General features: G+C 45.2%; 1 protein-coding gene across 2 annotated transcripts in view; it reads right to left on the bottom strand.

Annotated features, from left to right (window-relative positions):
• Nucleotides 1-24,698, bottom strand: part of WWP2 (WW domain containing E3 ubiquitin protein ligase 2) — a 135,985-nt gene that overhangs the window by 71,875 nt on the left and 39,412 nt on the right. For both annotated transcript variants that reach the window (XM_038753597.1, XM_038753598.1), the window contains exons 5-6: nucleotides 22,888-23,025; nucleotides 21,917-22,013 (exon numbers count right to left, since the gene is read on the bottom strand). In XM_038753597.1, coding sequence (XP_038609525.1) covers nucleotides 21,917-22,013; nucleotides 22,888-23,025 — 235 coding nt within the window. The remainder of the gene's footprint in view (nucleotides 1-21,916; nucleotides 22,014-22,887; nucleotides 23,026-24,698) is intronic.

Raw genomic sequence — 24,698 nt, 5'->3', positions numbered from 1 at the left:
TGGGGCTCACAGTCTTAACCCCCATTTTACAGACGAGGGAACTGAGGCCCAGAGAAGTCAAGTGACTTGCCCAACGTCACAGGCCAGACAAGTGGCGGAGCCAGAATTAGAACCCACAACCGGGCTCTTTCCACTGAGCCACGCTGCTGGAAGGGCCCATGAAGCCAGTTTGTGGGGAAGAGAGATATGTCGGAAGAGTGTTTCAAGAAAATCATCGGTGCAGAAATGTATCAGATATATTGGAGGGAGGGAAAGCTGGGGGCCGGGAGAGCTTTAAGGAGGTTGAAACGATAATCTAGCCATGACGCGACCGGCGCTCGAACCAAGGTGGTGGCAATTTGGGAAGAGAAGAAGGGGTGGATATGGGAGATGTAAAGGAACTTATAAGATTTAGCAGTAGACTGAACAGGAGATATGACGGGCAGTGAAGAGCAGAAGATGATCCCGTGTTTGCGGGATTCTGGGACAGGGAAGATGGCAGTGTTGGGAACATTTGGTGGAGTGGATTTACGGGAAAAGGCGAGACGTTCTTGCCTTAAAAATACTGAATTTGAGGTGCGGCTGGGACATCCAGATGAAGATGCAGCCTGCAGATTAGATAAGGGGTCAGGAGTCGAGTTATAAATTCAAGTCATCGGCACGGAAATGACGGCGAGGCCATGTGAGGGGATGAGCACCCCGAGAGAGTGTGAGAAGTAGCATGACCTCGGGAAAAGTCATTTCACTTCTCGGTGCCTCAGTTACCTCATAATAATAATAATAATAGTGGCATTTATTAAGCGCTTACTATGTGCAAAGCACTGCTCTAAGCGCTGGGGAGGTTACAAGGTGATCAGGTTGTCCCCCGGGGGGCTCCCAGTGTTAATCCCCATTTGACAGATGAGGGAACTGAGGCCCAGAGAAGTGAAGTGACTTGCCCAGAGTCACACAGCTGACAACTGGCGGAGCTGGGACAAATGGGGAGCGAAGCTGGGGGCCCCACGTGGGACAGGGTCTGCGTCCAACCCAATTTGCTGGTATCCACTCTAGCGCTTAGTACAGTGCCTGGCACATAGTAAGCACTTAACAAATACCAGGTTGGAGAAGAACCAGATCAATACTGTGTCAGCACAACCAACGAGGAGGCCCAGAGAAGTTAAGTGACTTGCCCAAAGTCACACAGCTGACAACTGGGGAAGCTGGGACAAATGGGGAGCGAAGCTGGGGGCCCCACGTGGGACAGGGTCTGCGTCCAACCCAATTTGCTGGTATCCACTCTAGCGCTTAGTACAGTTTCTATTTATTTTATTTTGTTAGTATGTTTGGTTTTGTTCTCTGTCTCCCCCATTTAGACTGTGAGCCCACTGTTGGGTGGGGACTGTCTCTAGATGTTGCCAATTTGTACTTCCCAAGCGCTTAGTACAGTGCTCTGCATATAGTAAGCGCTCAATAAATACGATGGATGATGATACAGTGCCTGGCACATAGTAAGCGCTTAACAAATACCATAATTATAATTATTATTGCTAGAAAAGTAGGGAACCAAGAACACAGCCTTGGGGGATTCCCACAGTGAGGGGATGAGAGTCTTTTATAATAATAATAATAATGGCATTTATTAAGCGCTTACTATGTGCAGAGCACTGTTCTAAGCGCTGGGGAATTTACAAGGTGATCAGGTCGTCCCACGTGGGGCTCACAGTCTTCATCCCCATTTTACAGATGAGGGAACTGAGGCCCAGAGAAGTGAAGTGACTTGCCCAAAGTCACACAGCTGACAAGTGGTGGAGCCGGGATTTGAACCCATGACCTCTGACTCCAAAGCCCGGGCTCTTTTCCACTGAGCCACGCTGCTTCTCTTAGACTGTGAGCCCACTGCTGGGTAGGGACTGTCTCTATATGTTGCCAATTTGTACTTCCCAAGCGCTTAGTCCAGTGCTCTGCACGCAGTAAGCGCTCAATAAATACGATTGATGATGATGATGAGAGGCAGAGGAGGAGCCGCTGAAGGAAACTGAGGTGCAATCAGAGGGGTTCATTCATTCATTCATTCATTCAATCGTATTTATTGAGTGAAGAACCAGGTTGGAGAAGAACCCGATCGATACTGTGTCAGCGCAACCGCCGAGGAGGAATGATGATGATGGCGTTTATTAAGCGCTTACTATGTGCAAAGCACTGTTCTAAGCGCTGGAAGCGCTCAATGGTATGGAAAGCAGCTGGGAGGTCAAGGGGGATGACAGTCTCCGTGACGTGAAGAGTTCAACAGCCAGACTGCAAGGGTCAAGATGAGAGTTCGTGGAGAGGCAATTAACAGGGCAGGTAGCCAAGCCCCTACTGTGTACAGAGCAGTGTACTAGATGACTAAGAAAGTCCGATAAAAAAATACAGTCCATAACCCTAGGGAGCATGTCCTCTTTATTCACATTAACGTCTGTCTCCCTATCTAGACTGTAATCAATCAGTCGTATTTATTGAGCGCTTACTGTGTGCAGAGCACTGGACTAAGCGCTTGGGAAGGACAAGCTGGCAACATAGAGAGACGGTCCCTACCCAACAGTGGGCTCACAGTCTAGAAGCTCATAATGCTGGAACAGTGCTTTGCACATAGTAAGCGCTTAATAAATGCCATTATTATTATTATAATGGGCAGGGAACATGTCTGCTAATTCTGTTTTGTTTTGTTGTCTGTCTCCCGCTTCCAGACTGTGAGCCCGCTGTTGGGTAGGGACCAGAAGCAGCGTGGATCAACGGAAGGAGCCCGGGCTTTGGAGTCAAAGGTCGTGGGTTCAAATCCCGGCTCCGCCAACTGTCAGCTGGGCGACTTTGGGCAAGTCACTTCACTTCTCTGGGCCTCAGTTCCCTCATCTGGAAAATGGGGATTAAGGCTGTGAGCCCCCCGTGGGACAACCTGATCACCTTGGAACCTCCCCAGTGCTTAGAACAGTGCTTTGCACCTAGTAAGCGCTTATTAAATGCCATCATTATTATTATTATTATTATCATTGTAACCTCCCCAGCACTTACAACAGTGCTTTGCACCTAGTAAGCACTTAATAAATGCCATCATCATTATTATTATTTTTATTATTATTATTGTAACCTCCCCAGTGCTTAGAACAGTGCTTTGCACCTAGTAAGCACTTAATAATCAATCAATCGTATTTATTGAGCGCTTACTATGTGCAGAGCACTGTACTAAGCGCTCCCCAGTGCTTAGAACGGTGCTTTGCACCTAGTAAGCGCTTAATCAATGCCATTATTATTATTATTATTTTTATTATTATTATTGTAACCTCCCCAGTGCTTAGAACAGTGCTTTGCACCTAGTAAGCGCTTAATAAATGCCATCATTATTATTATTATTTTTATTATTATTATTGTAACCTCCCCAGTGCTTAGAACAGTGCTTTGCACCTAGTAAGCGCTTAATAAATGCCACCATTATCATCATCATCATCAATCGTATTTATTGAGCACTTACTGTGTGCAGAGCACTGTACTAAGCGCTTGGGAAGTCCAAGTTGGCAACATATAGAGACAGTCCCTGCCCAACAGTCTAAAAGCTAACAGTCTAAAAGGGGGAGACAGAGAACAAAACCAAACATACTAACAAAATAAAATAAATAGAATAGATAGGTACAAGTAAAATAAATAGAGTAATAAATATGTACAAACATATATGCATATAGACAGGTGCTGTGGGGAAGGGAAGGAGGTAAGATGGGGGGAGGGGGATGAGGGGGAGAGGAAGGAAGGGGCTCAGTGTGGGAAGGCCTCCTGGAGGAGGTGAGCTCTCAGTAGGGCCTTGAAGGGAGGAAGAGAGCTTGCCGACTTGTACTTCCCGAGCACTTAGCTCCAGTGCTCCGCACACAGTGAGCGCTCAATAAATCCGACCGAATGAATGAATGGTGAACCGTCGTCACCCAAGCGCTCTGCACCTAGTACGTGCTCCGCACACAGTGAGCGCTCAATAAATCCGACCGAATGAATGAATGTTGAATCGTCGTCACCCAAGCGCTCTGCGCGTGGCACACCCTCGATAAATACAACTGATTGACCGATCTAATGGGGGGAATGATCTAAGGGAAAATGACTTCAGCCAAGGGGGCCGACGGGACCTGGGGAAACAAGTCGGTGTGCCAACTCCCACCCACCCAAAACGCCAGCTTGATGGATTTCCATTTAGTCACCGCTATGGTTTTAATAAAATAAAACTTCAGTTCTACACCGCGGACTCCAGCTGCGTACGACACGGTAACAGCCTCCGGGGAGGCGGCTGTATTTCAGTGATCCCCAGGCACAGCTTGTCTCATTTATTTAAACTGCAAAGCCCTTGGGGAGGCAGTTTCATTATATAAAGACCAGATATTAGTAATCAATCAATCAATCGTATTTATTGAGCGCTTACTATGTGCAGAGTACTGTGCTAAGCGCTTGGGAAGTACAAATTGGCAACACATAGAGACAGTCCCTACCCAACAGTGGGCTCACGGTCTAAAAGGGGGAGACAGAGAACAGAACCAAACATACCAACAAAATAAAATAAATAGGATAGAAATGTACAAGTAAAATAAATAAATAAATAAATAAATAGAGTAATAAATATGTATAGTCTTTAATAATAGATTAATAATAATAATAGTCTTTAATATTAATTAATATTTAGTCTTTAATATTCTTTATTATAGCCTTTAATAGTCTTTAATATTAATAATAATATTAATAGTCTTTAATAATAGATTAATAATAATAATAATAGATATTATTAGCCTTTTAGACTGTGAGCCCAATGTTGGGTAGGGACTGTCTCTATATGTTGCCAATTTGTACTTCCCAAGCACTTAGTACAGTGCTCTGCACACAGTAAGCGCTCAATAAATATAATTGATTGATATTATTGTTTTTCGGGTGCAAGTGAACTGTACTCTTTCTGGGCAGGGTCAGACACATCCGCTTCACCCCCCCACAAAGAAGGGGACATGCTGACACCGCAGCTTATCTCTGATTTCAATACTAACTTTAAATTTGCAGAGGTTTTGAGAGCATTAGTCACGGGAAAAAAAGGCTCCAAATAGCAACACCAACCACAGTGAGGAAATCTGCTGAACCAGGCAATCGGGCACGTTTAAAACCCAGACCCTCGGGCATCATCATCATCATCATCATCAATCGTATTTATTGAGCGCTTACTATTAAGCGCTTGGGAAGTACAAATTGGAAACATATAGAGACAGTCCCTACCCAACAGTGGGCATCAGCCTAAAGAACTCAAGCGTGGCCTGGTGGATAGAGCACAGGCCTGAGAGTTAGAAGGAGTTAGAAGGATAATAATAATAATAATAATAATGATGGCATTTATTAATCTAATCTAATCCCAACTCCCCCATTTGTTTGAAAATAATAATAATAATGTTGGTATTTGTTAAGCGCTTACTATGTGCAAAGCACCGTTGTAAGCGCGGGGGTAGATACAAGGTAATCAGGTTGTCCCACGTGGGGCTCACAGTCTTCATCCCCATTTTCCAGATGAGGGAACTGAGGCCCAGAGAAGTGAAGTGACTGGCCCAAAGTCACACAACTGACAAGTGGCGGAGCCGGGATTGGAACCCACGACCTCTGACTCCAAAGCCCGGGCTCTTTCCACTGAGCCCCGCTGCTTCTCTAATGATGTGGGATCTTAGGCAAGTCACTTAACTTTTCTGTGCCTCAGTTACCTCATCTGGAAAATGGGGACATATGGACTGTCTCCAAACTGATCAGCCTGTCTCTACCCCAGCGCTTAGAATAGTGCCTGGCACATACTGAAGGGCTTAACAGATACTGTAAAAAAATTTAAAAAATTACAAATCGCCCCCAGCTTTGACAGCACCTATACTGTAAAAAAATTTACAAAATTACAAATCGCCCCCAGCTTTGACAGCACCTATGCCCTGTATCTCTGGGGACATTAAAACGTTCATCCTGATTAAGATTTAGCTTACCACGAAACAAAACTCAGTACTAAAATGCTGTTCTTCTCTTCCCCCAGCTCTGATGAGCAAGAAGGAAGGCTGTCACTCTAAAAAGCCGGAACGGCAAAATATAACTGGTCAAGAACCTGAGTTCGGGATACTAGTAAAAGCAAAACCAGAAGCGTTATATCCGCTCCAAGAAAACGTGCCCTATGAAATAAATAATAATAATGGCATTTGTTGAGCGCTTACTATGTGCAAAGCAAAACGTTCATCCTGATTAAGATTTAGCTTACCACGAAACACAACTCAGTACTAAAATGCTCTTCTTCTCTTCCCCCAGCTCTGATGAGCAAGAAGGAAGGCTGTCACTCTAAAAAGCCGGAACGGCAAAATATAACCGGTCAGGGACCTGAGTTCGGGATACTAGTAAAAGCCAAACCAGAAGCGTTCTACCCGCTCCAAGAAAACGTGCCCTATGAAATAAATAATAATAATGGCATTTGTTGAGCGCTTACTATGTGAAAAGCAAAACGTTCATCCTGATTAAGATTTAGCTTACCACGAAACACAACTCAGTACTAAAATGCTCTTCTTCTCTTCCCCCAGCTCTGATGAGCAAGAAGGAAGGCTGTCACTCTAAAAAGCCGGAACGGCAAAATATAACCGGTCAGGGACCTGAGTTCGGGATACTAGTAAAAGCCAAACCAGAAGCGTTCTACCCGCTCCAAGAAAACGTGCCCTATGAAATAAATAATAATAATGGCATTTGTTGAGTGCTTACGATGTGCAAAGCAAAACGTTCATCCTGATTAGGATTTAGTTTACCATGAAACACAACTCAGTACTAAAATGCTCTTCTTCTCTTCCCCCAGCTCTGATGAGCAAGAAGGAAGGCTGTCACTCTAAAAAGCCGGAACGGCAAAATATAACTGGTCAGGGACCTGAGTTCGGGATACTAGTAAAAGCAAACCCAGAAGCGTTCTACCCGCTCCAAGAAAACGTGCCCTATGAAATAAATAATAATAATGGCATTTGTTGAGCGCTTACGATGTGCAAAGCAAAACGTTCATCCTAAGATTTAGCTTACCACGAAACACAACTCAGTACTAAAATGCTCTTCTTCTCTTCCCCCAGCTCTGATGAGCAAGAAGGAAGGCTGTCACTCTAAAAAGCCGGAACGGCAAAATATAACTGGTCAGGGACCTGAGTTCGGGATACTAGTAAAAGCCAAACCAGAAGCGTTCTACCCGCTCCAAGAAAACGTGCCCTATGAAATAAATAATAATAATGGCATTTGTTGAGCGCTTACGATGTGCAAAGCAAAACGTTCATCCTGATTAGGATTTAGTTTACCACGAAACACAACTCAGTACTAAAATGCTCTTCTTCTCTTCCCCCAGCTCTGATGAGCAAGAAGGAAGGCTGTCACTCTAAAAAGCCGGAACGGCAAAATATAACTGGTCAGGGACCTGAGTTCCGGACACTAGTAAAAGCAAAACCAGAAGCGTTCTACCCGCTACAAGAAAACATGCCCTATGAAATAAATAATAATAATAATGATGGCATTTGTTGAGCACTTACTATGTGAAAAGCAAAACGTTCATCCTGATTAAGATTTAGGTTACCACGAAACACAACTCAGTACTAAAATGCTCTTCTTCTCTTCCCCCAGCTCTGATGAGCAAGAAGGAAGGCTGTCACTCTAAAAAGCCGGAACGGCAAAATACAACTGGTCAGGAACCTGAGTTCGGGATACTAGTAAAAGCAAAACCAGAAGCGTTCTACCCGCTCCAAGAAAACGTGCCCTATGAAATAAATCATCATCATCAATCGTATTTATTGAGCGCTTACTATGTGCAGAGCACTGTACTAAGCGCTTGGGAAGTACAAATTGGCTACATATACAGTCCCTACCCAACAGTGGGCTCACAGTCTAAAAAATAAATAATAATAATGGCATTTGTTGAGCGCTTACTATGTGCAAAGCACTGTTCTAAGTGCTTTTAGACTGTGAGCCCACTGTTGGGTAGGGACCGTCTCTATATGTTGCCAATTTGTACGTCCCAAGCGCTTAGTACAGTGCTCTGCACATAGTAAGCGCCCAATAAACACGATTGATGAGGATGATGATGATGATGAAATAAATGTCAAATAGAAGCTCCAACTGAACAATAGTAGCCAAGGACCCAGCCCCATCTCCTCCCTTAAATACTAGCAGGCAGATGCTGATCCCCACTTATTCATTAAACATTGAGGTCCTAAAGATCATTTTTATACACCGAAGTCTAAACCCCAGGAACCACACTGCCTGCCTAGTGAAAACTGACTTCTAAATTTAAAAAGAAAATGATGCCTTCCCCATAGAAGCAGGCGGGTGATTCCCTGCCCACAGCTTACTGCAGCATTTCACATACCATTTCCAGAATTGTCTGCAAAACTCAAGGCGCTACCAGCTCATCCACGGTAGTGCAAAGCAGTTAGGCCTACAGAAAGAGGAGGGGGAATTCTTTTACAGCCGAGGAATACCAAATGTGTATCCTGATCATTCAACATTCAACGTGCCCAATCCTGGAAAAGGTCATTCCGAACACTCAATTAGGAGCAGCCTGCTGGTAGCAATGGATGTCACTTCTGGTTGATGACCAAGTGCCTAAAAATGTCAATATTAACGGGAGACGAGTAATAATTTAGGGATAAAAAGGCAACACACCACTTTATTAGGAAAACTGTAGTAGTAATGTAATGGATTTTTTAAAATATTTAAGAGCATACTATGCGCCGTTCATTCATTCAATTGCATTTATTGAGCGCTCACTGTGTGCAGAGCGCTTGGGAAGCACAAGTTGGCAACATCTAGAGACGGTCCCGACCCAACAGTGGGCTCACAGTCTAGAAGGGGGAGAGGGGGAACCAAACCAAACAGATTAACAAAATAAAATAAATAGAATAAATATGTACAAATAAAAGGGCATTCATTCATATGTACAAACATATATACGTATATACAGGTGCTGTCGGGTGGGGAAGGAGGTAAGGCCGGGGGGATGGGGAGGGGGAGGACGTACGCGTACATATGTATATGTACATATGTATACATTTGTACGTATTTATTACTCTATTTATTTTACTTGTACATATTTATTCTATTTATTTTATTTTGTTAATATATTTTGTTTTGTTCTCTGTCTCCCCCTCCTAGACTGTGAGCCCGCTGTTGGGTAGGGACCGTCTCTAGATGTTGCCAACTTGTACTCGGAAGCAGCGTGGCTCAGTGGAAAGAGCCCGGGCTTTGGAGTCAGAGGTCATGGGTTCGAAGCCCAACTCCGCCACATGTCTGCTGTGTGATCTTGGGCAAGTCACTTAACTTCTCTGGGCCTCAGTTCCCTCACCTGTAAAATGGGGATTAAGACTGTGAGCCCCACGTGGGCCGACCTGATCACCCTGTATCCTCCCCAGCGCTTAGAACAGTGCTTTGCACATAGTAAGCGCTTAATAAATGCCAGTTATTATTATTATTATTGTACTTCCCAAGCACTTAGTGCGGTGCTCTGCACACAGTAAGCGCTCAATAAATAGGACTGAATGAATGAATGAATGAAAGGGGGAGAGGAAGGAGGTGTACTCAGCACAGTCCCTGTCCCACATGTCTTAATCCCCATTTTAAAGGTGAGCTAACTGAGGCACCGAGAAGTTAGGAGACTTGCCCAAAGTCACACAGCAGACGAGTGCCAGAGCTGGGATTAGAACTTAGTGCGGTGCTCTGCACACAGTAAGCGCTCAATAAATAGGACTGAATGAATGAATGAATGAAAGGGGGAGAGGAAGGAGGTGTACTCAGCACAGTCCCTGTCCCACATGTCTTAATCCCCATTTTAAAGGTGAGCTAACTGAGGCACAGAGAAACTTGCCCAAAATCACACAGCAGACGAGTGCCAGAGCTGGGATTAGAATTCAGGCCCGAGCTCTTTCCACTAGGCCATGCTGCTTATTAATACAAGTACAATATACGTATCGTACAATACTTATACAATATATGTTGTACAATATAAGTACATATTAATGCACTTAAATACGAATTTCTTGGGAAAGAGAGAGGTGACACATTCCCTCCTTACAAAGAGCTCACACTCTAAAGGGAATAACTGAATTGTTACAGTGTGAGTGGATGAGTATAAATACAAATGAGACGGAGATGGCTCATGCGGTCACGGCCCAGAATAGGTACAGTATCTGGGCAAAAAAGTAACGTGGGAAAGTGCTTGTGAATATATTACCATTTGGCGTAACCTTATCTAGACTTTTAGATGGAAATAAATCAGCTAGATATGGCTGCCGAACAGGTCAATAAGAAAAATGCCAAATCCCTTCCTTCCAGCGCTTAGAACAGTGCTTTGCACATAGTAAGCGCTTAATAAATGCCATTTTTATTATTATTATTATTATTATTGTTATTATTATTCCATGAGCCTTCTGAGAGATTCACAGAGGGCTTCTCATTAGACACCAGGCCAGTTTAAGCACAAGAGAAGCAGCGTGGCCCGGTGGGGAAAAGCGTGGCTTAGTGGAAAGAGCACGGGCTTGGGAGTCGGAGTCCTTCTCTAGTCTGCTGTGTGACCATGGGCAAGTCATTTAACTTGTCTGTCTCAGTTACTTCATCCACAAAATACAGATTAATACAGTGCTCTGCACATAGTAAGCGCTCAATAAATACGATTGATGATGATGATGATGAAGACTGTGAGATCCATGTGGAATGGGGACTGTGTCCAATCTGATTATTCTGTATTCATTCATTCATTCATTCAGTCATATTTATTGAGCGCTTACTGTGTGCAGAGCACTGTACTAAGCGCTTGGGAAGTACAAATCGGCAACATATAGAGACGGTCCCTACCCAACAACGGGCTCCCAGTCGAGAAGGGGGAGTCAGACAACAAGCAGCGCGGCTCAGTGGAAAGAGCGTGGGCTTTGGAATCAGAGGTCACGGGTTCAAATGCCGACTCTGCCAATGGTCAGCTGCGTGACTTTGGGCAAGTCACTCAACTTCTCTGTGCCTCAGTTACCTCATCTGTAAAATGTACCTACCCCAGCACTTAGTACAGTGGCTGGTATATAGTAAGCGTTTTAACAAATACCATTAAAAAAAAAATCCTTGAGAAGTTCAACTTTCCCACGCCAAACTGAAACCACAAACACTCCAGTTAAGCAGTTTTCCCTCTCTCAATAGTCGCATCTTTCCATCACTGTTCTGGAAATTCCTCGTGGGCAGGGAACAAGTCAACCGACTCAGAGCGTGCTCTCCCAAGTGCTTAGTACAGTGCTCTGCACGCAGTGAGCACTCAACAACCACGACTGATTAATTCATTGATCACTCTCTGAGTCGCCAGCCAAACAGTTTGGTCTTTCAGTTGTCACTAATAAAGCTATCCTTGCCTATCTATATCCACTTGGTTGGCTACTGTTTGCATCTTTTGAAAGACAGGGATACTTCAGTATTTATTTTATTTTGTTAGTATGTTTGGTTTTGTTCTCTGTCTCCCCCTTTTAGACTGTGAGCCCGCTGTTGGGTAGGGACTGGCTCTAGATGTTGCCAATCTGTCCTTCCCGAGCGCTCAGTACAGTGCTCTGCACATAGTAAGCGCTCAATAAATACGATTGATGATGATGATGATTGCCCGAGAAGAACCCTAAGGTCCACTGCAGGGAAACAGAACCATATAACAAGGCACCCATCTCCCTCCACTAGATTTTTCCCTCTCCCCGGATCATTCTGGTATATGTGGGAACCTGAAGCGGAAAGACCCAGGGTTCCCCCAGCCAACTAGATAGAACTGAGTAAATAATAATAATGGCATTTATTAAGCGCTTACTAATGATGGCATTTATTAAGCACTTACTATGTGCAAAGCACTGTTCTAAGCGCTGGGGAGGTTACAAGGTGAACAGGTTGTCCCACGGGGGGGCTCACAGTCTTAATCCCCATTTTCCAGATGAGGGAACTGAGGCACGGAGAAGTGAAGCGACTTGCCCAAAGTCACACAGCTGACAGTTGGCCGAGCTGGGATTTGAACCCATGACCTCTGACTCCAAAGCCCGGGCTCTTTTCCACTGAGCCATGCGGCTTCTCATCAGTGAAGTGACTCCGGTCACTTCTCTGGGCCTCAGTTCCCTCATCTGTAAAGGGGGATGAAGACTGTGAGTCCCCCGTGGGTCAACCTGATCACCTTGTAACCTCCCCAGTGCTTAGAACAGTGCTTTGCACCTAGTAAGCACTTAATAAATGCCATCATCATTATTATTATTTTTATTATTATTATTATTGTAACCTACCCAGTGCTTAGAACAGTGCTTTGCACCTAGTAAGCGCTTAATAAATGCCATCATTATTATTTTTATTATTATTATTGTAACCTCCCCAGTGCTCAGAACAGTGCTTTGCACCTAGTAAGCGCTTAATAAATGCCACCATTATCATCATCAATCGTATTTATTGAGCACTTACTGTGTGCAGAGCACCGTACTAAGCGCTTGGGAAGTACAAGTAGGCAACATATAGAGACAGTCCCTACCCAACAGTGGGCTCACAGTCTAAAAGAATAATAATAATAATAATCATAATAATAATGGTATTTGTTAAGCGCTTACAATGTGCAAAGCACTGTTCTAAGCGCTGGGGGGGGATACAAGGCGATCAAGCTGTCCCACATGGGTCTCACAATCGTAATCCCCATTTTACAGATGAGTTAACTGAGGCACGGAGAAGTGAAGTGACTTGCCCCAAGTCACACAGCTGAGAGTTGGCGGAGCCGGGATTTGAACTCCTGACCTCTGACTCCAAAGCCCGGGCTCTTTCCACTGAGCCCCGCTGCTTCAAATCCTACCCTCGGATCTGCCCCTACCCACACGTGAATTTCCATACAGGTTTGGGGAGCTCCAGAATTTCTCCAAATCTTGGGAATACAGACTTGGGAAGGGGGGTGGTGTATACATATATACCTGTATATATGTATATATGTTTGTACATATTTATTACTCTATTTATTTTACTTGTACATATCTATTCTATTTATTTTATTTTGTTAGTATGTTTGGTTTTGTTCTCTGTCTCCCCCTTTTAGACGGTGAGCCCACTGTTGGGTAGGGACTGTCTCTATATGTTGCCAACTTGGACTTCCCAAGCGCTTAGTACAGTGCTCTGCACACAGTAAGCGCTCAATAAATACGATTGATTGATTGATTGGGAAGTACAAATCGGCAACATACAGAGACGGTCCCTACCCACCAACGGGCTCCCAGTCTAGAAGGGGGAGACAGACAACAAAACAAAACAAGTAGACAGGTGTCAATACCATCAGGATAACTAGAATTATAGCGAGGTACACATCACTGATGAAATAGAGCAGTAAATATGTACAAATGAAATAAGAGTAATAATATATACAAGTGTTGCGGGGAGGGGAAGATTTGGGATTCGAACTTTTAGACTGTGAGCCCACTGTTGGGTAGGGACTGTCTCTATATGTTGCCAACTTGGACTTCCCAAGCGCTTAGTACAGTGCTCTGCACACAGTAAGCGCTCAATAAATACGATAGATTGATTGATTGATTGATTGTTCCTGGAAACAATATGTGCTCGAGGGAAAAAAGGCTTTGGTTCCAAGCCGTCCCCTCTGGTTTGCAACTACCTCAGCAAATAGCCATTGGTGGGCACCAGGAAGAACACAAGATAATTATATCAACTTTTCTAGTTCTTATGGAATTGCCACTTCCTGATCCCATGATGGCAGGCTTTTTCGGCCCATTACCCAGAATAAACTACCTCATTTGTGGTGCCCTTTCACTCTGTAGGCTCTTTAGCAAGGGGAAGACCCTGCCCTACTTGTAAAAGACATCCAAATGGCCTAATTAAGGGGAGTCGAGCAAGCTAATAAAGGGGTTGGTAGAAGCGACCCCCTCTCCATCCCCCCCATCTTACCTTCTTCCCTTCCCCACTGCACCTGTATATATGTATATATGTTTGTACATATTTGTTACTCTATTTATTTTACTTGTACATATCTATTCTATTTTATTTTGTTAGTATGTTTGGTTTTGTTCTCTGTCTCCCCCTTTTAGACTGTGAGCCCACTATCGGGTAGGGACTGTCTCTATATGTTGCCAACTTGTACTTCCCAAGCGCTTAGTACAGTGCTCTGCACACAGTAAGCGCTCAATAAATACGATTGATGATGATGATGACGATGATAAGGTGAGAAATTGCGATAAGATGTGTCCAGAAAGGGCAAGAAGCTTGGCTGAGAGAAAACACTTCATACTCCCACTACCGCTATCTTGTCCCCATCATCCTCCTCCCTCCCTCTTCCCACCTTCAAAACCTTCCTCCAAGCACATATTCCCCTAGAGACCTTTCCCTCACTAAAACTGTGCTTGGCACATAGTAAGCGCTTAACAAATGTCATTATTATTATTATTAAACTCTCCTTTCTCCTATCTGCATCACCTATGCACTTAGCTGTGTAAAATCCTTAAGCAGTTTGATACCCCAGCAGCACAGCACTTATATAAGTATCCTTTTATTTGAGAATTTCCCTGTATCTGGACAGCCTCCCCATAGACTGTAAGCTCCTTGCGGGCAAGGATCTCATCTAATAACAGTGAGACACTGTACTTTCTCAAGCGCTTAGTACAGCGCTCTGCCCACAGTAAGCACTCAATAAATGCCACTGATTGATTGCTGGTGGCCCATTCGACAAAGGTTCTGCTATTAGGGGTCCTGAGAAGATGTACCCAGGGTAGGGAATTTGGGCACTGGAGGCCCATAGTGGCTACCAACACTATTACTTTGCACTCTCTCAAGTGCTTAGTACATTGCTCTATGCACAGTAAGCGCTCAATAAATACCACTGATTGATTGCTGGTCTTGCTCCAATGCAGAGTGGGGAACGTGTCCGGGTACTGAAGTTTTTAAAAGTAAAAAATCCTGTTATTTCCAGTTGCTATGGTCTTCGGTCTGCTCGAACTTAAGGATATCACATGGATTATTCCATTTCATCCCAGATATTTCAGTCCTGCTGTCCTCTTAAATCTCTGTTTGGATTTATTTTAACCAGCCCCGTATTTAAGATCAGAGAATCTACCCTCTAAAGGAAGGTGAGGACAGATGTCTCTCAGAAACCTTACCGCTGAAGGCGGAAACAGCTCTCTTCTCCCGGGACACATCAGCAGTTAGCCCCGGAAAAGACCTCAATACGGAAACAAGACCAGCACTTTATCTGGTCTTTTATCTTGCTTTTCATTCCTTGCTCCTCCCCACAGCAACCTCGTACCAAAGAAAAGGCAAAGACTGACCAGGACAGGCTGGTATACAGAACGAGCCCTTGGGTGGAAGCCAGCCCGTGAAAAATAAAAATGTGTTCAAGTCCATACCAATGGGGTGCCCATGGCTAAACAACCGCGACACCAAATCAAATGGCTCTGAGCCACCTCAACCCAACTCGGAGACAGCCCGGCCAACAGCTTTTGAAAGAATGGCCCAGAGCCCGGGCATTCAGCTATTTTCTGTTCCCTATCTCTTCTTCCCTGCCACCCCTCCTTCTCTGCCCTCTCTTGGATCACTGAAGCCTTCCCAGAAGGCCCATGCCCAAATTGAGTTTATTTTTCTTTCCATTCTGGGGCAAGCTGTCTGTCGATTCGGCTGACCAGCAATTTAGGGGCTCTCACGGGCTTTTTTCGAGCTTGGATGACTGTAGTCTTATCAGAGCCTGAAATGTCACCGGGGCAGGTGGGATCTGGCCAATTTACTTCTTTTGCACAACTGGCACGGCCGGACCCAAATGGGGGGGATGGACGGATCGTGACAACTCAACCGACCCTCTCGACTTTCAATAGAATCATTCAGGAAAACTGCTCCAATAAAAGTGGAAGCTCCTTGTGGGTAGGGGAGCCAAGAGCCGGGGGGCACTCGGTAAATACCACCTTCAAGCGCTCAGTACAGTGCTCTGCACGCAGTAAGTGCCCAATAAATGCCATTACACCATCGATGTTGATGATGAATATTACGGCTACTACTCTGGCGATGGGAGATCGAACCAATTAATCCAACCTTCTCTGTTGGCAGGATCACTGCAGCTATCATTGCCCTTGAATTTTTAAAATGCTCCATTCATTCATTCATTCAATCGTATTTACTGAGCACTTAGCGTGTGCAGAGCACTGTACTAAGCGCTTGGGAAGTATAAGTCAGCAACATATAGAGATGGTCCCGACCCAACAATGGGCTCACAGTCTAGAGGTGTCACAACTCTTCTAATATAAGGAGTCACTTGGTCAGCAGCCAGAAGAAATGTAAGCCACTGCGGTCAATATACGGAGAGTTCTCCTATTCTTCCTGGGTCCCACAGTCACTTAGCCCATTGCAACCTAACCCCCCTTGTCAAGAGGTCTTTATTGTATAAAGACCAAAGAATGAGGACTCCTCCTCCACAGATCCCCTTCACAGGGTAGTAAAAGTCACAGGGGACTGAGAACTTGGCTACTAACAAAGAAACTCAGTCAAGCTGGCTTTCCACCCCAGGGCCTAGAATTTCACAGTCATTTTCTAATCAGTTGTAGCCCCTCTTTTCCACAAGATACCTTTAGAGCTCCTCAATTCTCTCAGCTGTCCTCTGCCCCAGGTGGGACAGGGACTGCGTCCAGCCTGGTTTGCTTGTTTCCACCCCAGCGCTCAGTCCAGGGCCTGTTACGCAGTAAACGCTTAACCCATACCACTATTATTATCATTATTATTGAAGGTAAAGAAACCCTGGGGCCTCTCCTGGAGGTCCATTTGGCCAAGGGCCGGAGAGAGCTGCTCACTCTTCATGAGGGAAATTAATTAAATAGCCCAGGCTTATTAAAGAATAATGAGCTACATGGAAGTTATTTACTGTGCTAGTTCCAGCTCCCCCTCCCACTAGACAGAATAATAATAATAATGATGGCCTTTATTAAGCGCTTACTATGTGCCAATCACTGTTCTAAGCGCTGGGGAGTTTACAAGGTGATCAGGTTGTCCCACAGGGGGCTGACAGTCTTAATCCCCATTTTACAGATGAGGTAACGGAGGCCCGGAGAAGTGAAGTGCCAAAGTCACACAGCTGACAATTGGCAGAGCCGGGATTCAAACCCATGACCTCTGACTCCAAAGCCCGGGCTCTTTCCACCGAGCCACGCTGCTTCTCAGGCTAGATGTATCCTCATCTTCCTTCAGCCTCAAGGGATGACCACCCAAAATCCAGGGTAGGAGCAGCGAGGCAGAGTCTTGGCACTCACTCAGCAGTGCTGAATAAATCCCAAAGCGAAGCGAAGCCAAGGCAGCTTCGGGTCCACGAACCATTTGATCCAAAGCATCGTTTTCAGGCCGTCACGGTTCCTGCCGCGAGATTGGTTTTAGTCGGGTTGCTTCACTTTACGATCACGCTAAATCAACCATCACAGGCCCTTTCCCCACCCAACTGCCAGGGCAGGTTCAGAGTAATTAAATAGGATTTTCTACTGGAGATTTCTAGGAGCCGGTGCACACCCCATCTGTGCCAGGAGTATTGGGAAAGATCTCGCCGCCAACTACAAGATACAGTAGAGTATAACAGCTGCCGCGGTTTTCCAGCCACCTCCAAGTTTAAAGCGTTACACGTCCCATAGACCCGAATTCCCGCGTTTTCCAGTTCGACTCGATAAAGGGCAATGGTTTGTCTAACCCAAAACGTTCCTTACCGATTTCCTGAGGTTGGGGGAAACCTCTATCTTTTTACAAGTAACTAGATATCCTGACTAATCACAACCTGCGGCAGCCCGCCCCAAACTAAGTCTATCCCGTAATAAAAGCGAATTGTGGAGAATGAGGCTCTAGTGCTGCCCACGAGACAGACCAGAGACCAACCAGGCAGTCTTCACTTCTGGTATCGGTGGGAACAGGGAGCTAGAGAAGCAGCGTGGCTCGGCGGAAAGAGCCCGGGCTTGGGAGCCAGAGGTCATGGGTTCTAATCCCGACTCCGCCACTTGTCAGCCGTGTGATTTTGGGCAAGTCACTTAACTTCTCTGGGCTTCAGTTACCGCATCTGTAAAATGGGGATTAAAACTGAGAACCCCATGTAGGACAACCTGATCACCTTGTATCTCCCCCCAGCACTTAGAACAGTGCTTTGCACATAGTAAGCGCTTAACAAATGCCATCATCATTATTATTATTATTATTATTAATCCCACTAGAAATTGGAATTTTTAACCCTAACCCAGTGAGCAGTTGGTGATGGCAGAACCCCAGTGCTCTGGGATAGGCCAACGAGGCCATACAACCAGTCAGCCACTTGATCTCCCTGCATGCTTCTGCAAGCTCACTGTGGGCAGGGAATTCATTCATTTATTCAATCGTATTTATTGAGTGCTTACTGTGTGCAGAGCACTGTACTAAGCGCTTGGGAAGTCCAAGCTGGCAACACACAGAGACGGTCCCTACCCAACAACGGGCTCACGGTCTAGAAGGGGGAGACAGACAACAAAACAAAACATTTTGACAGTTGTCAATACCATCAGAATAAATAGAATCATAGCTATATACACATCCTTAACAAAATAAATTGAACAGTAAATATGTACAAGTAAAATAAACAGAGCAATAAATCTGTACAAACATATATACAGGAGGTAGGGCGGGGGGGATGGGAAGGAGGAGAAGAAAAAGGGGGGCTGTGTCCGTTATATAGTGCAATCCCGAGCACTTAGTACAGTGCTCTGCACACAAGAGCTCAATTAATACAGTCAATTGAATGAGCACAATGCCTGAGAGAGGGTGGAAAGGAAGTGCTGTCCTAGCCATTCTCCTTTTCTCCTCTGCTCCCAAACCTGAACCTCAGACTCTTCATGGCATCTGGCACAAGCTCAAGACTCCAGGCCAAGAAAAACCTGTTCCTCAGGCAGCAAAAATGAGGTATTTAGTCTAGGTGGCTAAGTGCAAAGGCCCATCTTTCACACTGCACCTGAGAGGACAAGCAAGCGCTGTCACTGACCGGGGAAAATCCAGATTCCTTGGGCTCCCTTCTGGCCCCTGATATTGTAACGCCAACGGCAGGATAACCATCGCGTTCACACTACCTAAACTCCATCTGGGAGAAGTACCATCCCAAGGAACACTGTGTAGACAACTGTGGCAATCCACGCAAAACCAAATATAGGGCCCTAACGGCTTTTGCATCCACTGCCGCCTAGCAACACCTTCAAAATGGTATTCTGCACTCTACACACAAAAAGCACTCAGTAAATTCCATCGATTGAAGAACTGCATTGTGCTTCAACAAATAATAATAATAATAATGATGGCATTTAAGCGCTTACTGTGTGCAGAGCACTGTTCTAACAAATGACCTATATGTCAGTTCGTCGGCCATTAAGATATAGCCATTTCTGGGATTGAATGCATCTATTTTAGCCATCGACGACGATGAGCAAAAAGATAGTGCCGAGAAGACAGCTACATACGTGGATGATTTTGCAAGAAAAAAACTCGAACAAAATGGCAATTGAGTTAAACTTTCCATTTCTGGGATTGAATACATCTATTTTAGCCATCGACGACGATGAGCAAAAAGATGGTGCCGAGAAGAGAGCTACATACGTCGATGATTTTGCAAGAAAAAAAAAAACCTCGAACAAAATGGTAATTAAATTAAACTTTCCATTTCTGGGATTGAATACATCTATTTTAGCCATCGACGACGATGAGCAAAAAGATGGTGCCGAGAAGAGAGCTACGTATGTCAATGATTTTGCAAGAAAAAAAACTCAAACAATGGTAATTAAGTTAAACTTTCATCAGGAATGCCTAATTACCTCTCCATTTATCTCCCTTCTAAATGATGTCTTTTTTTACTCAAATCGGAAGAAACTTTTTCTACAGAACAATGCTTCAAAAATTCAAGATGCATTCCAGCGCTATATAGGTTCACCCCAAGCTCACTTCAGAATCACAGGCTGGAGTCACAAGTCCGGGAGGAATAACTGGAAGCTCATCCTGGAAACCAATACGTAAGATCTGTAGCTTCCTAAGGCATTAAATATTAGCTATCAAGGAAGGAACAGTTCTTTTGGCTTCATCATCAGCATCACCAATGGGATTTACTGAGCATTTGCTCCCTTGATTCATCCCCCCTCCCAGCTCCACAGCATTTATGTCCAAATCTGTAATTTATTTATTTAATGTCTGTCTTCCCCTCTAGACTGTAATCTCACTGTGGGCAGGGGATGTGTCTGTTTATTATCTTGTACTCTCCTATGTGCTTAGTATAGTGCTTTGCACCCAGTAAGTGTTCAATAAATACAATTGATTGATCAGCTGGCTTTGTGCAGAGCCCTTCAATAAGGGGGATCCTAGCTTTAAACCCTCTTCTTTAAAGGCTAAGCAGCCTACTTCTCTGGAGCTGGTCCAGACTCACTGTTTTTCCCATTTTACCTACCAAGAAGTTGCTTTAGTTCAATTAATCACTCAGTCAATCCTTAGTATTTATTGAGTGCTGTGTGAAGAGCACTGTACCACGCACTTGGGAGAGTACAATACAACAGAGTTGGAAGACAGGTTCCCTGCCCAAAAGGAGCTCACGGTTGAGGGGGAGGCAGACATTAATATAAATAAATAATGGATACGTACATAAATGGGGCTGAGGGTGGGGTGACTTGCAAGTGCTTAAAGGATATAAGATCCAAGTACATAGGCAACAGAAAAGAGAATGGGAGTTGGGGAAAAGAAGGCTTAATTGAGGCCCTTCTTTTAATTTTACCCTGAGCACAGAAGTCCATCAAGGTAAAGGGAAAATCAAATGATTTACATTGCCTTTTTCACCTTTTCCAGAGCATGCTCTAGAGAAACTTGTGATTATTTCTTCCTTCTCCAGACACTGAATACAAGAAATATCATCTTGGCCCAACCAAAGGTCATCCAACCTAGTATGTTATATCTCCAGAAATGGCACCCAAAAAGGCTTGGAAGAAGAGTGTGCTAGCTGCCCTTCTTCAAAGCAATGCTCATAATAAGAAATATATCTTTTTAGTAATGCTAACTTTTCCTTTAAATTGTCTGAAGGCAAAAGGTGGCTCCTCATCCACATTTCAGAAACCAGAGAAAAAGAACACAACCTGACTTTTGACATAAAAGCTAACCAAATAACCAACCTTCCTTTTCCTATCCCCCTAATCTCATTCACTCTTAGAATCTCTGAGACTGATTAAATGATCCGAGAAGAGAGTTCACATATCGGGTTTGCCCAAAAGCTGTGGCACAGTATAAAAAAAAAAAAGAAACGAAAAGAAATGGCTCAGCTTCCTACTTCCGCGGGAAAGAAGACTTCCCACAATGAAGACTGTGCAACGCAATGGTGATTTCACTTAAAATTACCAAGAAAGGTGGTGTACTTACAAACATGGGGCACAGCATCAAAATAGCTCTTTGGCTTAAAACGCCTGGGGACTCTGTAAAATGCAACAAGTATTCAGCGCAACCTATAGCGCCTTCGCAATCTCTCTGATACTAATGCAACCACAACTTTTCCCTGCCCAAGTACCCCATTGTTGTGGAATGTGCAGAATGACACAAAGTGTGCACAATTTCACTTCAAAGAAAGATCAGTGGCAACAATTGCGACAGGTAATGCAACGGCAGATCCTCAAAGCTCTGAAGTGTGAATTATGAAGGATATCTGACAAGGAACATGCAGTGTCAGAAGAGAAATGTCACACTATCTTTCAACGGACTCTTTTCCTCATAGCAACCAAAATAACGCTTCTATCAGATTTAACCCTTGTCTCTAAACTTCCTGAACTGAGTGTGGTTTCAGGATCCTAGAAGCTTCTGAAAGGTCTCCAACATAAACTGTTTCCAAACACTTCCAAGGGCATCAAGAACCTACCTACCTAACCAATATGTCTTTAGATGTTGTCAGCAAAGGGAGTCTTACCTCGATCTACTTCCAAAGCAGTTTGTGCTGGAGCCCTGTTGTCTGTTTTCTGGGGAGGGGGTGGTTCCGCTGAGTTCTCTTCCAGGTGTTTGAGACCCTAAAAAAGGGAAACGGTCAGAAGGAGAAAGAGAAGGTGGACCAGAAACTCAGCTGCTGTGACACGGCCGATTCAACAAAAGACAGGAAAATGTTAAAGAGAACAACATCTTCCATCAAGTACAGTGCTCTGCACATAGTACAGTGCTCTGCACACAGTAAGCGCTCAATAAATATGATTGATGATGATCAAGTCCTACATGGTAGGCTGCATCCATTACAAGGGAGGATGAGTGGAGACGGACATGTGATCGGGCTTATCTGTCTGCAACCATGGCTTCAAAAGCAGGCCTAGGGAACTGCCCCTCCAGCCCAGGAGAGCTCACAAAAATCTCTGGAATTCTGCAGGGGAATCTGGTCTGCAATTAAATATTTTCAAAGAATGTCACTCAGATGCAGGCAGGAGACAAAGTTCAAGTTTTTTCAGGGTAACTTGGCCAACTTCTCTTCTAATCGATGGCACCCATCGCAGATCTCTGCCACCACCCAGAAACTACCATTTCGCCCTCGGGATCGCTGGGTTTCACTTGCGTTTCGGAGGGAACTACAACTGAATCTCCGGATGATCGAGGGTAGTAGACTTACATATACTTTTCAGTTCCATCTACGGCTTTGGGGAGGGGGAAAAAAAGCCCTGAGAAAGCTAACCAGATCGCTGGACCCTAAGAGCAGAAAAAACATTCGGGACTTTTAGAATTCAGTCTGCCCTGACATGTACATGTGGAGGGAGGCGTAGCCAAAACCAGAAAGCCTTCAATTTCTACAGAACCAGACATTTCTGTTCGGTTCGGCATCCACCGTCCCGCCGCCCCCCGCCTCCCCACCTTGCCACCTCCCTCCCCAGGCGCAAGTCTATGGAACTGGGCGGCACTCACCATCCGTCACAGCGCTGCCATTAGGCACACTTCCCAGATCAACAGTCAGCCCGTCCAGGAAAACCGTCAGCTCTCCGCCTGAGACAACGCTGCCTTTGTTCTCCGTCTGCAGGTTCAGGGTCAGCTGCGTGTTCTCCACTATTGGATTTAGAGGGTGATGGGGAGAAACCAAAGCAAAGGCACCGTTAGTTCGGGTCTTTCACGGAAAAAGGGTCTTCTTTTACTTACTCTCCCTACTCCCTTTCTAGCCGCTCAGTCTGGTTCAGAGAAATCCCTGCAGAAATGTGACGGAGGGGCCCGGGCTGTCAGAGAGCCACGGGGCAAGCGGCGGCTAGGAGGTCAGCTTCCAACAGTATCCTTCTCGCCTACCTCAGACGGAACCGTAAATGAATCCCACACCTGGCAATCCTCTGCCTCCCAAATTCTGAGGCAAAAAAAAATACAATCATCACCTCCCAGTGATCTATTTTAAGATTACGGGCGGGCTACCCAAAATATGGCACTGAAAGCTGAAGTGAGGAAAGCCAGCAATGGAGCTGTTTGGGCTAATTACCAGGATCTCTGCGCTCGAGGTGACATTGGTAACTTTGAGGAAAATACCAAACGGACCGAATCGGAGAATACCAATTCCAAAACCTAAGAGAAATTCTTAAAGAGCCCAGCCTGGACCGGGAATCCCAGGTCTGATCCACCAGTGTACACCCTGCCTGGTTCCAGCCCCGGGTGGTGGTGTCTGAGGCCCCGGCCCTTTGGGATGTGAGGAAAATTACAACAGAAACCTGGGCTCACTTTCAGGGTACTGCACATCTGAGGTTGCTCTTGAGTATTCTCATCCCGACAGTTCAAGAGACAAGCGTGTGTCTATAATAATAACAATAATGGCATTTATTAAGCGCTTACAATGGGCAAAGCCCTGTTCTAAGCGCTGGGGAGGTTACAAGGTGATCAAGCTGTCCCACGCTGCTTCTATAGAAGGGAGAATTGGGGAAGGGAGGCTGCTGAGAAGCAGCATGGGAAGCAGCATGGCTCAGTGGAAAAGAGCCCGGGCTTTGGAGTCAGAGGTCATGGGTTCAAATCCCGGCTCCGCCAATTGTCAGCTGTGTGACTTTGGGCAAGTCACTTCACTTCTCTGGGCCTCAGTTACCTCATCTGTAAAATGGAGATTGAGACTGTAAGCCCCATGTGGGACAACCTGATTACCTTGCATCTACCCCAGTGCTTAGAACCGTCTTTTAGACTGTGAGCCCACTGTTGGGTAGGGACTGTCTCTGTATGTTGCCAACTGGGACTTCCCAAGCGCTTAGTCCAGTGCTCTGCACACAGTAAGCGCTCAACGATTGATTGTTACCTCATCTGTAAAATGGGGATGAAGACTGTGAGCCCCCCGTGGGACAACCTGATCACCTTGTAACCTCCCCAGCGCTTAGAACAGTGCTTTGCACAGAGTAAGCGCTTAATAAATGCCATTACTATAAATGCCATTATTATAATTATTACTGCACAGTCACAGCGAATCTCTTCACCACTTCTGGTTCGACTCAGGTTCCCCTCAGTCCAGAGGCACCCCAACCACGGAGACACAGCCCTGGTAAGTGGAAACCGGGAGGATGAGGATGACGGGATAGAGGGGGTGGGGGGAGAAGAAGGGAGCAGTCTAAATGGGTTCTGATCCTGACTCGGTTCAGCCATGGGCAAACACCACTGGAGCTGAAATAATGGGCCTGGGAGTAAGGAGACCTGGGTTCTAATCCTGGGTCCACCACTTGTCTGCTATGTGACCCTGGGCAAGTCACTTCATATTACTATTCTTT

Source organism: Tachyglossus aculeatus, chromosome 11 (assembly GCF_015852505.1).
Source record: "Tachyglossus aculeatus isolate mTacAcu1 chromosome 11, mTacAcu1.pri, whole genome shotgun sequence".
NCBI lineage: Eukaryota > Metazoa > Chordata > Mammalia > Monotremata > Tachyglossidae > Tachyglossus > Tachyglossus aculeatus.
This window is presented reverse-complemented; position numbering and strand designations above follow the sequence as displayed.